The sequence below is a fragment of the Staurois parvus genome, unplaced genomic scaffold (genome assembly GCF_062004578.1).
Source record: "Staurois parvus isolate SC_StPar_1 unplaced genomic scaffold, SC_StPar_1.0 ptg001623l, whole genome shotgun sequence".
Classification (NCBI taxonomy): Eukaryota; Metazoa; Chordata; class Amphibia; order Anura; family Ranidae; genus Staurois; species Staurois parvus.
Window position 1 is genome coordinate 75,783 of NW_028319419.1, and position 15,746 is coordinate 91,528.

General features: G+C 48.6%; 1 protein-coding gene across 1 annotated transcript; it reads left to right on the forward strand.

Annotated features, from left to right (window-relative positions):
* The first annotated feature begins 286 nt into the window (after positions 1 to 286).
* LOC149435017 (uncharacterized) lies at positions 287 to 3,408 on the forward strand. Its single transcript, XM_089663094.1, has 3 exons — positions 287 to 295; positions 2,936 to 3,142; positions 3,252 to 3,408. The coding sequence occupies exons 1-3, from the start codon at positions 287 to 289 to the stop codon at positions 3,402 to 3,404; spliced, it is 369 nt and encodes a 122-aa protein (XP_089519220.1). The 3' UTR covers positions 3,405 to 3,408.
* The last annotated feature ends 12,338 nt before the right edge of the window (positions 3,409 to 15,746 follow it).

A 15,746-nucleotide genomic window follows, 5' to 3' on the forward strand; every position in this document is an offset into this window, starting at 1 on the left:
TACGTCGGTCCCCAGGAAGCGTTCCGGAATGATAACCCTGAGTAGTACCACAGCGGGTGTAACAGTGGAAAGCGAACTGGTGCCACTGTAGGGATAGGACTAGGCAATGGATTCTGGTCTGCAGAAGTCGCAGCAGTAGTGAGCGAATGAAGACGTCCCTCCAGCTGAAAATATTCCTCCTGCAGATTCTTGACCACTTGCATAAGTGCCATCATCTGTTGGCACAGGGCCTCTAATGTGGAAGCACCTCTCTCAGCCTCAGACATAATGGCTGATTGATACTATCATGTATCTGGTGAGAGACGCCAATGGAGAGAGGGCTTCCCTTGCGGCTAAGTTCCAGACTCCCCTGAGAGTGGGACAGCAGGAATCAGGACCAAAGTGGCACAGGTCACCTGTAGGAGTGCTTGTTGGTGGTCCACCCAGGAGCACAGCTGATGCACTGAGATGAGGTCTGCAGACAGGTGGTGCCTGTGCGAGGTATGAAAGCCCTTCCGGGGAACAGAGGATTACTGGATAGCCGGTTCAAAGCCAAGGTCTGGTACTGGGTGGAGATCAGAACAGACATAGTCAGATGGGATACCCGAGATCATACACAGAGGAGCAAGAGAGAATATCTGTTAGCCAAGCCGAGGTCATGCACAGAGGAGCAAGAGAGAATATCTGTTAGCCAAGCCGAGGTCAGGTCAGGGTTTAAGCAGAGAAGACAGGTCCAGGAGCAAGCCGAGTCGGTAACAGGAAATCACAGATCACAGTAGCACAGGAACAGGAAATCACAGTTCACAGTAGAACAGGAACACGGTACTGGGGAGCCAAAGATCAACCAGCACTTGAGAGTAGTGCAGGGCTTCCTTATAAAGGCTGTTTGCCACCAAATTTGAGCCAATGTGAACTTCTGCGGCCATGCAAGGTACTGGCAGGGTTGCCAGGTCTCCTAACACCTCTGCCAAGGACAGAGCCCTGACATCTGTCCCCTCTACCCTCTGGCACCCGCTGAACTGTGCCCACAGATGGGCAAGCAGAGCCAGAGAAGCATAGTAGGTACAGAAGAGGTTCACACAGATGGGGTGGCAGAGGCTGGCACCTGAAAGGAGAGCCCTGCGGCTTGCTCTCAGCAGGGATAAAGATTAAACACAATACTTGCCCGGCCCCCAGAACTACATGTCCCGGGCGTCGGGTGATGTAAAGTGACCATCCCTGCATGATGAGCCGACATTGACCTCACAGCACTGCCTCAGAGCAAACTAGTCATAGGAAGGATCAGATTTATCATTCCTTGTCTGCAGATCTAAAACTCATCAAAACCAGTTCAGAGACCAAACAAACCCAACAGAGAAAAGGGGCCCCGGACCTCAAAATTGTAGTAAACACTAAACAGCCCAAACAAAATGTGTTCCCATGGGGGGAGTAGTTCTTCAATGTCCAGCAACCCTCCTATTCCCCCCTCACATCCACATCCTATTATTGTGTGACCAATACCATCCAAATCATTCTTACTTTCATTTCCCAAAGTTATCCGTCTACAAGGAGACCTGTATAGATCACATGATGGCACCAATGAGGATGGAGGAGGACCGGAGTCACATGACTGAGAAGATACTAAACCTCACCCTGGAGATCATCTACCTGCTGACCGGAGAGGTGAGGAGGATTCTGGGAGGTCACATGACATCACTCTTATCTCTATTAATAAAATGCAGACCTGACCGGAGAGGTGAGGGGGATTCTGGGAGGTCACATGTCATCACTCTCATCTCTATTAATAAAACACAGACCTGACCGGAGAGGTGAGGAGGATTCTGGGAGGTCACATGTCATCACTCTCATCTCTATTAATAAAACACAGACCTGACCGGAGAGGTGAGGAGGATTCTGGGAGGTCACATGACATCACTCTTATCTCTATTAATAAAACACAGACCTGACTGGAGAGGTGAGGAGGATTCTGGGAGGTCACATGACATCACTCTCATCTCTATTAATAAAACACAGACCTGACCGGAGAGGTGAGGAGGATTCTGGGAGTCTAACATGATATTCCTATTGGTTCCTCAATGCAGAGATTTCCTCCTCTGAAGTCAGGTGATCATATGACCATCACAGTGCCTCCATGTGACTCCCTAAACCCTGAGAGACACAACATGCAGAAGATTCTAGAAGTCACCAAGAAGATGATGGAGCTGCTGACAGGAGAGGTGAGCGGTGCCGGGAATTCTGGGATATTCTCCAATCACTGATCATTATCAGTATCATTAGGATCTGTACATTATCTGCATTGTTACCATTTATGTCATTTTTATTAAATATTCAGAGTGGAGACCTGAGAGATCCTAAAGTTGAGGTTAAAGGAGAGATGAAAGAGGAAGAGGATGAGGATGGGGGGATGGAGGAGTCCGAGCTTCTAAGAGAACACAAAGATCTGTACCAGGACACCATGGTGGAGTCATCCAGCTACAGGAACCCACCAGAGAGATGTCCCCGTCCTCTGTATTCCCGGGATTCCACACAGGAAGGTCACACCATCCCTCACCATCATCAGGTAGGTGAGGAACAATCACTGATAGTATCATTAGGATCTGTACATTATCTGCATTGTTACCATTGATGTCATTTTTATTATATATTCAGAGTGGAAACCTGAGAGATCCTAAAGTTGAGGTTAAAGAAGAGATAAAAGAGGAGGGGGATGAGGATGGGGGGATGGAGGAGTCGGAGCTTCTAAAAGAACACAAAGATCTGTACCAGGACACCATGGTGGAGTCATCCAGCTACAGGAACCCACCAGAGAGATGTCCCCATCCTCTGTATTCCCGGGATTCCACACAGGAAGGTCACACCATCCCTCACCATCATCAGGTAGATGATGACAATTATTGGTAGTTGTGATTTATACACAGCATGTTTGTTACAATGAATGTTTTATTATATCTTTCAGAGTGGAATCCTCGGGGATGATAATATTGATGTTAAAGAAGAGTATAAAGAGGAGGATGAGGAGTATGGAGTGATGGAGGAGTTTTCAGAAGGACGCAAGGATATGATGGAGCCACCTAATACCAGGAACCCACCAGAGAGATGTCCCCGTCCTCTGTATTCCCGGGATTCCACACAGGAAGGTCACACCATCCCTCAACATTACAAGGTTGGTGGGATGGAGCATCTAGAACATGGACTTGTGGAGATAATATTTGTATTTTTCATGTTAGCTTATATTTATATATTATGTGAAATTTCTAATTTTCTTGGTTTAGGGTGAAGATCTGATAAATATAAAAGTTGAGATAAAAGCAGAAGAAGAAGAGGCGTATGTGAGGGATGATCAGCAGTCTATGGAGGAGGATGGAATAACGGGGACATTTATAGAGGAGGACACTCCTACAGAGATCAGCACAGGTGGGTCATGAACACTAAATACACTATATACTCTATGTTGTACATTACATACTCCTGACCCCAGCACTATATACTCTATGTTGCACATTACATACTCCTGACCCCTGCACTATATACTCTATGTTGTACATTACATACTCCTGACCCCTGCACTATATACTCTATGTTGTACATTACATACTCCTGACCCCTGCACTATATACTCTATGTTGTACATTACATACTCCTGACCCCTGCACTATATACTCTATGTTGTACATTACATACTCCTGACTCCTGCTTTCCTCCCTCCCCCCACTGCTATATATACACATAATATGGATTCTCTTTTGTTCCCCCCATTTCCTCCCAGCTGGACATTTTATATCGGATGATGTGATTGGAGCACAGACTTTTACATGGTGATAATAATGTGATAACATCCTCCAACTTTGGACCCTTAAACAGAAAGTGATAATGAGGGAGGAGTCAATACCCCAATGATGGTGGTCTTCAGGATCAGTCCAGTCTTCATCTTGGTTGTTCTCCCCCCATCCTCACTCTCTGACCTCTGGTGGGGCTCAGCCCCGCTGTTCTTCATGACTAAATCATGGACTAAATAAGGAAGTGCAGTACTTCTTGTGTTGGGAAGATGGCGATGAGTGATAGAGGGGGTGGGGACCCTCGTCCTATAATCCCCTCATCACTGTCCCTCCTATAAAAGACAGTTCTGGTTGTTTCCTCACTCTCTGACTAAGGTCCATGAATAAAGAAATGACCTGGTAGGAGATCAGAGGAGACATTTCCTAGTTCCCTTGAGGGTGGAATTGTAAGCTCCTCAGAGACCAAGCTGCCTGATGTGGGCAGAGTCCTGGTTTGGGGGAACCAATCAGCTCCTGTCTAGTAATCCTCTTTGTCTTTGTATTTTAGTCCATGGCCGGGAGATGAGGAAAACCTCCGAGGATTGTCTCACTTTGTCTCCAGACTGGAAAGTAGAAGATGAGGACATCACACAGTATAGTCCAGGAGAAAACCCGGCTCCCTCCAATGTCCATCCGGCACCACCCAGTGTAGATGGACCATCGGATTCCTCGTATCCTGAGGAACCTCAGACTGTGCGGGACCGGGCCGGCCTTCCAACAGAGAAGAGGTTCTCCTGTACTGAGTGCGGGAAGATTTTCTTTTCTAAATTCCTTCTTAATGTACATAAAAGATCTCACACAGGAGAAAAGCCGTATTCCTGTCCTGAGTGCGGGAAGGGTTTCCATTTTAAATCCCATCTTAATGTGCATAAAATAACTCACACAGGAGAGAAGCCATATTCCTGTCTTGAGTGCGGGAAATGCTTTTCACGAAAGTCCGATCTTTACAAACATCAGAGATATCACACGGGGGAGAAGCCATATTCCTGTCCAGAGTGTGGGAAATGTTTTTCACAAAAGTCTCATCTTTCCAGTCATCAGAGATCTCACACGGGGGAAAAGCCGTATTCCTGTCATGAGTGCGGGAAATGTTTTTCACAGAAGTCCAATCTTAACAGACATCAGAGATCTCACATGGAAGAGATCCGTGTTCCTGTCTTGAGTGCGGGAAATGTTTTTCAGTGAAGTCAAATCTTTGCATTCATCAGAGATGTCACACAGGAAGAAGCCACTTTCCTGCCCTGAGAGGGAAATGTTCCTCACTGAAGTCCTGCCTTCCTGTACATCAGGGGTCCCACACAACCCTGGAGGTGTATTAGTGCCTTGAGTGCGGGAAATGTCTTCTAGATGAATGTTGCTGGACATCCCAGCTCTCATGTGGGGAAGAAGCACACCCTGATATACACCTCAGATATACTCCATGGCTGATCTTCATCATGGAAGAAACAATTCATAAGGAGATCAGAGGCCCCCAAAGACATGGATGAAGTGTGGGACCGGGTCGGCCATTGATGGCAGGAGAAGAAGTTTTCAATGTATTTTCCATCAATGGAAGACATTCCCGCAGCTCAGATGTGATCCTAATAACATTGGTTCCCCCATTCACACAGGAGGAATGGACATGAACTCTCACTGAGGGAATTGCTATACAAACATTCTATGAATAGACCCCCAAATGTCAGGAGACGTTTCTATAAAGACGGGAAGTATGGAGCAGAGAAATGAAGAGACCTCCCAGCAATGTTATTACCAGGCTGCAGCTAGGGGGAGCTCTAATGTCACCCCAGCAGAGTGATCCCATCTAGCCCACATTAACCCTCTCACTGCCAGAGCTGTTTCTGCACAAATGTTAAAATGCTAATTTTGCACCTGAAGATTAGTTTGTTACTTTGTTATAATAATGGAACACGTTGTGTATTGTATTGTACACCAATAATAATGACTCCGCCCCCACATTCCAGACAAGGGATCTTCCTGACCAATCGGATTCCTTCCTTTACTATTTCCTGATTTTTATGCTTCAATCTTGTTAAATGTAAAATTATAATAAAACATTTATTGAACAAAAACTATTGTGTGTGTCGGTGCAATGACGGCAAACTTCAATATAGAACATTGCTCCTCGGTGACACCTCACACCCTTCAATAACGGCGCAGAGTGCGGGGGTCAGCAGTATATCATATACAGCCCACCATACAGAGTGCAGAGGGGGCTGTAGTGTGCCCCCCTCCTGATCCATACCAGGCCACATGTCCACAACATGGGGGTCACCTTACCAGGGGGGTCACCTTACCAGGAGGGTCACCTTACCAGGGGGGATTAATACAACCAGAAAATGTCTGGGTTTATATGGCAAGGAGAGTGATGAATGTTCCCAATTTCCATCTGTCAGATATGCTGCCGATCATTTAACTACATGTTTGATGGCCATTCCCACCCCAACCTCGGTTTTGTTGGACATTTTCAGAGTAATGACTAATGATACTGATGTAAGAAGGGATGATGGACCATCTATGTCATTGTATGAGGACTGTCAGAACTGTCCAGGTCCATATAAAGGCTGGAATATATGACTGGTATGAAAACGTTGAATGTTCCCCCAGGAGACGTGTTACAATATGACATGTGATTCTGAAGAGATTCCCCGGTGTTGGGATCTCAGATTTCCATATGGCCCACATCACACAACCTGATCTCCTCAGGACAGGATTTTCTGTACGTCTAATAGAACATGTAGTTCAGTACATAACCCAATGAGCTGTCATCATGTTCTATCACAGCCCAGCCACAGTCACAGGTCACACTACCTTTAGGATGGTTGTTTTCTTGTGGAAATCCCACATATTCATATATTCCAGGAATATTACTGGAGGGCCTTGTACTTGGAGCCGTCTGAGTATGATATTGCCTGAGCATCCTAAAGTGATGGAGAAGGATCTAAGATCAAGAAGGAGGACCGAGATTGGATCAGAAGATTGTATATCAGACATCACACTGCTTTCCAAATCTGAGTACACTAGTTTAGTTGGATCTATTGTAGGAGGACCAGCATTACCATTATATAACACAAGGACATAGTTACATAGTTAGTCTGGCTGAAAAAAGACAAAAGTCCATCCAGTTCAACCATTAACAAAAAAAAGTTATAATCCGACACCCACAGTTGATACAAAGGAAGCTAAAAACCCAGCAAAGCACGATCCAATCTGCTCCTGCAGGGGAAAAAATTCCTCCCTGATCCCCGGAGAGGCAATCGGATATTCCCGGGATCAACGTTCCCTATAAATGTTAGTAGAACTGTTAATCCTTTAGCATGTAGTATGGATAAAAGTCTGAATCATACTTCTATGGCTTTGCAGGAACTGTTACTCGACCTCCAAGGAACCCGTAAAGCTGTTCTTCAGAATCGAGTGACTATAGATTGACACAGTGCACCACCCACTCCTCCTCAGTACACTCCACTCCACTCCATTGGCCTCCATGACTCTGCTCTCTCCTGGTTCTCCTCTTACCTTTCTCAGCGCACTTTCAGTGTCACATACAACTCCTCCTCCTCCGCTCCTCTTCTCCTTTCTGTTGGGGTACCCCAAGGTTCTGTCCTTGGGCCCCTCCTTTTCTCTCTCTATACCTCCTCCCTGGGCCATCTGATAACCTCCCATGGCTTCCAATACCACATCTATGCTGATGACACCCAGATCTATGTCTCCACTCCCCAGCTCACCCCTCAATCTCCTCACGTATCACAAATCTACTGAGCGACATATCAGCATGGATGTCACTTCACTACCCTAGACTCAATCTTTCCAAAACTAAGCTGTAATATTATCTCCCCCCCGATCCCCCACTCATGACTTTACCATCAACATCAACAGCACAACTATTGGTCCTTCCCCTCATGCCAGGGTGCTAGGTGTAATCCTAGACTCTGACCTCTCCTTTGGGCCCCACATCCACTCACTGGCTAAATCCTGCCATCTCAACCTCCGGAACATTTCCAAAATCCGCCCCTTCCTGACCAATGACACCACAAAACAACTTATCCATGCCTTGGTTATATCCCGCCTCCATTACTGCAACTCCCTCCTCACTGGTCTACCGTTACACAGGCTATCCCCCCCTCAGTCTATTATGAATGCTGCTGCTAGACTCATACACCTTACCAACCGATCAGCGACTGCCGCTAGACTCATACACCTTACTAACCGATCAGTGACTGCTGCTAGACTCATCCACCTTACCAACCGATCAGTGACTGCTGCTAAACTCATACACCTTACCAACCGATCAGCGACTGCTGCTAGACTCATCCACCTTACCAACCGATCAGTGACTGCTGCTAGACTCATACACCTTACCAACCGATCAGCGACTGCTGCTAGACTCATACACCTTACCCACCGATCAGTGACTGCTGCTAGACTCATACACCTTACCAACTGATCAGCGACTGCTGCTAGACTCATACACCTTACCAACCGATCAGCGACTGCCGCTAGACTCATACACCTTACTAACCGATCAGTGACTGCTGCTAGACTCATCCACCTTACCAACCGATCAGTGACTGCTGCTAAACTCATACACCTTACCAACCGATCAGCGACTGCTGCTAGACTCATCCACCTTACCAACCGATCAGTGACTGCTGCTAGACTCATACACCTTACCAACCGATCAGCGACTGCTGCTAGACTCATACACCTTACCCACCGATCAGTGACTGCTGCTAGACTCATACACCTTACCAACTGATCAGCGACTGCTGCTAGACTCATACACCTTACCAACCGATCAGAGACTGCCGCTAGACTCATACACCTTTCCAACCGATCAGAGACTGCTGCTAGACTCATACACCTTACCAACCGATCAGTGACTGCCGCTAGACTCATACACCTTACCAACTGATCAGCGACTGCTGCTAGACTCATACACCTTACCAACTGATCAGCGACTGCTGCCAGACTCCTACACCTTACCAACTGATCAGCGACTGCTGCTAGACTCATACACCTTACCAACCGATCAGCGACTGCTGCCAGACTCCTACACCTTACCAACTGATCAGCGACTGCTGCTAGACTCATACACCTTACCAACCGATCAGCGACTGCCGCTAGACACATACACCTTACCAACTGATCAGAGACTGCTGCTAGACTCATACAGCTTACCAACCGATCAGCGACTGCTGCCAGACTCCTACACCTTACCAACTGATCAGCGACTGCTGCTAGACTCATACACCTTACCAACCGATCAGTGACTGCCGCTAGACTCATACACCTTACCAACTGATCAGAGACTACTGCTAGACTCATACAGCTTACCAACCGATCAGCGACTGCTGCCAGACTCCTACACCTTACCGACCGATCAGGAAATGCCGCTAGACTCATACACCTTACCAACCGATCAGCGACTGCTGCTAGACTCATACACCTTACCAACCGATCAGCGAATGCTGCTAGACTCATACACCTTACCAACCGATCAGAGACTGCCGCTAGACTCATACACCTTACCAACCGATCAGAGACTGCCGCTAGACTCATACACCTTACCAACCAATCAGCGACTGCCGCTAGACTCATACACCTTACCAACCGATCAGAGACTGCTGCTAGACTCATACACCTTACCGACCGATCAGGAAATGCCGCTAGACTCATACACCTTACCTACCGATCAGCGACTGCTGCTAGACTCCTACACCTTACCAACCGATCAGCGACTGCTGCTAGACTCATACACCTTACCAACCGATCAGCGACTGCTGCTAGACTCATACACCTTACCAACCGATCAGCGACTGCCGCTAGACTCATACACATCACCAACCGATCACAGACTGCCGCTAGACTCATACACCTTACTAACCGATCAGCGACTGCCGCTAGACTCATACACCTTACCAACCAATCAGTGACTGCTGCTAGACTCATACACCTTACCAACCAATCAGCGACTGCCGCTAGACTCATACACCTTACCAACCGATCAGAGACTGCCGCTAGACTCATACACCTTACCAACCGAACAGAGACTGCCGCTAGACTCATACACCTTACCAACGGATCAGTGACTGCTGCTAGACTCATACACCTTACCAACCGATCAGAGACTGCCGCTAGACTCATAAACCTTACCAACCGATCAGCTACTGTTGCTAGACTCATACACCTTACCGACCGATCAGGGACTGCTGCTAGACTCATACACCTTACCGACCGATCAGGGACTGCTGCTAGACTCATACACCTTAACGACCGATCAGGAACTGCCGCTAGACTCATACACCTTACCGACCGATCAGCGACTACTGCTAGACTCATACACCTTACCAACCGATCAGTGACTGCTGCTAGACTCATACACCTTACCTACCGATCAGCGACTGCTGCTAGACTCATACACTTTACCAACCGATCAGCGACTGCTGCTAGACTCATACACCTTACCAACCGATCAGCGACTGCTGCTAGACTCATACACCTTACCAACCGATCAGCGACTGCTGCTAGACTCCTACACCTTACCAACCGATCAGCGACTGCCGCTAGACTCATACACATCACCAACCGATCAGAGACTGCCGCTAGACTCATACACCTTACTAACCGATCAGGGACTGCTGCTAGACTCATACACCTTACCAACCAATCAGGAAATGCCGCTAGACTCATACACCTTACCTACCGATCAGGAAATGCCGCTAGACTCATACACCTTACCTACCGATCAGCGACTGCTGCTAGACTCATACACTTTACCAACCGATCAGCGACTGCTGCTAGACTCATACACCTTACCAACCGATCAGCGACTGCTGCTAGACTCATACACCTTACCAACCGATCAGCGACTGCTGCTAGACTCATACACCTTACCAACCGATCAGCGACTGCCGCTAGACTCATACACATCACCAACCGATCAGAGACTGCCGCTAGACTCATACACCTTACTAACCGATCAGGGACTGCTGCTAGACTCATACACCTTACCAACCGATCAGAGACTGCCGCTAGACTCATACACCTTACCAACCGATCAGAGACTGCCGCTAGACTCATACACCTTTCCAACCGATCAGAGACTGCTGCTAGACTCATACACCTTACCGACCGATCAGTGACTGCTGCTAGACTCATACACCTTACCAACCGATCAGAGACTGCCGCTAGACTCATACACCTTACCAACCGATCAGAGACTGCCGCTAGACTCATACACCTTACCGACCGATGAGCGACTGCCGCTAGACTCATACACCTTACCAACCGATCAGCGACTGCCGCTAGACTCATACACCTTACCAACCGATTAGAGACTGCCGCTAGACTCATACACCTTACCGACCGATCAGGAAATGCCGCTAGATTCATACATCTTACCAACCGATCAGCGACTGCTGCTAGACTCATACACCTTACCAACCGATCAGTGACTGCTGCTAGACTCATACACCTTACCGACCGATCAGGAAATGCCGCTAGACTCATACACCTTACCAACCGATCAGCGACTGCTGCTAGACTCATACACCTTACCAACCGATCAGCGAATGCTGCTAGACTCATACACCTTACCAACCGATCAGCGACTGTCGCTAGACTCATACACATCACCAACCGATCAGCGACTGCCGCTAGACTCATACACCTTACCAACCGATTAGCGACTGCCGCTAGACTCATACACCTTACCAACCGATCAGAGACTGCCGCTAGACTCATACACCTTACCAACGGATCAGTGACTGCCGCTAGACTCATACACCTTACCAACCGATCAGAGACTGCCGCTAGACTCATACACCTTACCAACCGATCAGCAACTGCTGCTAGACTCATACACCTTACCGTCCGATCAGGGACTGCTGCTAGACTCATGCACCTTACCGACCGATCAGTGACTGCTGCTAAACTCATACACCTTACCGACCGATCAGGAACTGCCGCTAGACTCATACACCTTACCGACCGATCAGCGACTGCTGCTAGACTCATACACATTACCAACCGATCAGCGACTGCTGCTAGACTCATACACCTTACCGACCGATCAGGAAATGCCGCTAGACTCATACACCTTACCTACCGATCAGCGACTGCTGCTAGACTCCTACACCTTACCAACCGATCAGCGACTGCTGCTAGACTCATACACCTTACCAACCGATCAGCGACTGCTGCTAGACTCATACACCTTACCAACCGATCAGCGACTGCTGCTAGACTCATACACCTTACCAACCGATCAGCGACTGCCGCTAGACTCATACACATCACCAACCGATCAGAGACTGCCGCTAGACTCATACACCTTACTAACCGATCAGCGACTGCCGCTAGACTCATACACCTTACCAACCGATCAGTGACTGCTGCTAGACTCATACACCTTACCAACCAATCAGCGACTGCCGCTAGACTCATACACCTTACCAACCGATCAGAGACTGCCGCTAGACTCATACACCTTACCAACGGATCAGTGACTGCTGCTAGACTCATGCACCTTACCAACCGATCAGAGACTGCCGCTAGACTCATACACCTTACCAACCGATCAGCAACTGCTGCTAGACTCATACACCTTACCCACCTATCAGGGACTGCTGCTAGACTCATACACCTTACCCACCGATCAGGGACTGCTGCTAGACTCATACACCTTACCGACCGATCAGGGACTGCTGCTAGACTCATACACCTTAACGACCGATCAGGAACTGCCGCTAAACTCATACACCTTACCGACCGATCAGCGACTGCTGCTAGACTCATACACCTTACCAACCGATCAGAGACTGCTGCTAGACTCATACACCTTACCGACCGATCAGTGACTGCTGCTAGACTCATACACCTTACCAACCGATCAGCGACTGCTGCTAGACTCATACACCTTACCAATCGATCAGCGACTGCTGCTAGACTCATACACCTTACCAACCGATCAGCGACTGCTGCTAGACTCATACACCTTACCAACCGATCAGCGACTGCCGCTAGACTCATACACATCACCAACCGATCAGAGACTGCCGCTAGACTCATACACCTTACTAACCGATCAGGGACTGCTGCTAGACTCATACACCTTACCAACCGATCAGAGACTGCCGCTAGACTCATACACCTTACCAACCGATCAGAGACTGCTGCTAGACTCATACACCTTACCGACCGATCAGTGACTGCTGCTAGACTCATACACCTTACCAACCGATCAGAGACTGCCGCTAGACTCATACACCTTACCAACCGATCAGAGACTGCCGCTAGACTCATACACCTTACTGACCGATGAGCGACTGCCGCTAGACTCATACACCTTACCAACCGATCAGCGACTGCCGCTAGACTCATACACCTTACCAACCGATCAGAGACTGCCGCTAGAGTCATACACCTTACCGACCGATCAGGAAATGCCGCTAGACTCATACATCTTACCAACCGATCAGCGACTGCTGCTAGACTCATACACCTTACCAACCGATCAGTGACTGCTGCTAGACTCATACACCTTACCGACCGATCAGGAAATGCCGCTAGACTCATACACCTTACCAACCGATCAGCGACTGCTGCTAGACTCATACACCTTACCAACCGATCAGCGAATGCTGCTAGACTCATACACCTTACCAACCGATCAGCGACTGTCGCTAGACTCATACACATCACCAACCGATCAGCGACTGCCGCTAGACTCATACACCTTACCAACCGATTAGCGACTGCCGCTAGACTCATACACCTTACCAACCGATCAGAGACTGCCGCTAGACTCATACACCTTACCAACGGATCAGTGACTGCCGCTAGACTCATACACCTTACCAACCGATCAGAGACTGCCGCTAGACTCATACACCTTACCAACCGATCAGCAACTGCTGCTAGACTCATACACCTTACCGTCCGATCAGGGACTGCTGCTAGACTCATGCACCTTACCGACCGATCAGTGACTGCTGCTAGACTCATACACCTTACCGACCGATCAGGAACTGCCGCTAGACTCATACACCTTACCGACCGATCAGCGACTGCTGCTAGACTCATACACATTACCAACCGATCAGCGACTGCTGCTAGACTCATACACCTTACCGACCGATCAGGAAATGCCGCTAGACTCATACACCTTACCTACCGATCAGCGACTGCTGCTAGACTCCTACACCTTACCAACCGATCAGCGACTGCTGCTAGACTCATACACCTTACCAACCGATCAGCGACTGCTGCTAGACTCATACACCTTACCAACCGATCAGCGACTGCTGCTAGACTCATACACCTTACCAACCGATCAGCGACTGCCGCTAGACTCATACACATCACCAACCGATCAGAGACTGCCGCTAGACTCATACACCTTACTAACCGATCAGCGACTGCCGCTAGACTCATACACCTTACCAACCGATCAGTGACTGCTGCTAGACTCATACACCTTACCAACCAATCAGCGACTGCCGCTAGACTCATACACCTTACCAACCGATCAGAGACTGCCGCTAGACTCATACACCTTACCAACGGATCAGTGACTGCTGCTAGACTCATGCACCTTACCAACCGATCAGAGACTGCCGCTAGACTCATACACCTTACCAACCGATCAGCAACTGCTGCTAGACTCATACACCTTACCCACCAATCAGGGACTGCTGCTAGACTCATACACCTTACCCACCGATCAGGGACTGCTGCTAGACTCATACACCTTACCGACCGATCAGGGACTGCTGCTAGACTCATACACCTTAACGACCGATCAGGAACTGCCGCTAAACTCATACACCTTACCGACCGATCAGCGACTGCTGCTAGACTCATACACCTTACCAACCGATCAGAGACTGCTGCTAGACTCATACACCTTACCGACCGATCAGTGACTGCTGCTAGACTCATACACCTTACCAACCGATCAGCGACTGCTGCTAGACTCATACACCTTAACCAATCGATCAGCGACTGCTGCTAGACTCATACACCTTACCAACCGATCAGCGACTGCTGCTAGACTCATACACCTTACCAACCGATCAGCGACTGCCGCTAGACTCATACACATCACCAACCGATCAGAGACTGCCGCTAGACTCATACACCTTACTAACCGATCAGGGACTGCTGCTAGACTCATACACCTTACCAACCGATCAGAGACTGCCGCTAGACTCATACACCTTACCAACCGATCAGAGACTGCTGCTAGACTCATACACCTTACCGACCGATCAGTGACTGCTGCTAGACTCATACACCTTACCAACCGATCAGAGACTGCCGCTAGACTCATACACCTTACCAACCGATCAGAGACTGCCGCTAGACTCATACACCTTACTGACCGATGAGCGACTGCCGCTAGACTCATACACCTTACCAACCGATCAGCGACTGCCGCTAGACTCATACACCTTACCAACCGATCAGAGACTGCCGCTAGAGTCATACACCTTACCGACCGATCAGGAAATGCCGCTAGACTCATACATCTTACCAACCGATCAGCGACTGCTGCTAGACTCATACACCTTACCAACCGATCAGTGACTGCTGCTAGACTCATACACCTTACCGACCGATCAGGAAATGCCGCTAGACTCATACACCTTACCAACCGATCAGCGACTGCTGCTAGACTCATACACCTTACCAACCGATCAGCGAATGCTGCTAGACTCATACACCTTACCAACTGATCAGCGACTGCCGCTAGACTCATACACATCACCAACCGATCAGAGACTGCCACTAGACTCATACACCTTACCAACCGATCAGAGACTGCCGCTAGACTCATACACCTTACCAACCAATCAGCGACTGCCGCTAGACTCATACACCTTACCAACCGATCAGAGACTGCCGCTAGACTCATACACCTTACCAACCAATCAGCGACTGCCGCTAGACTCA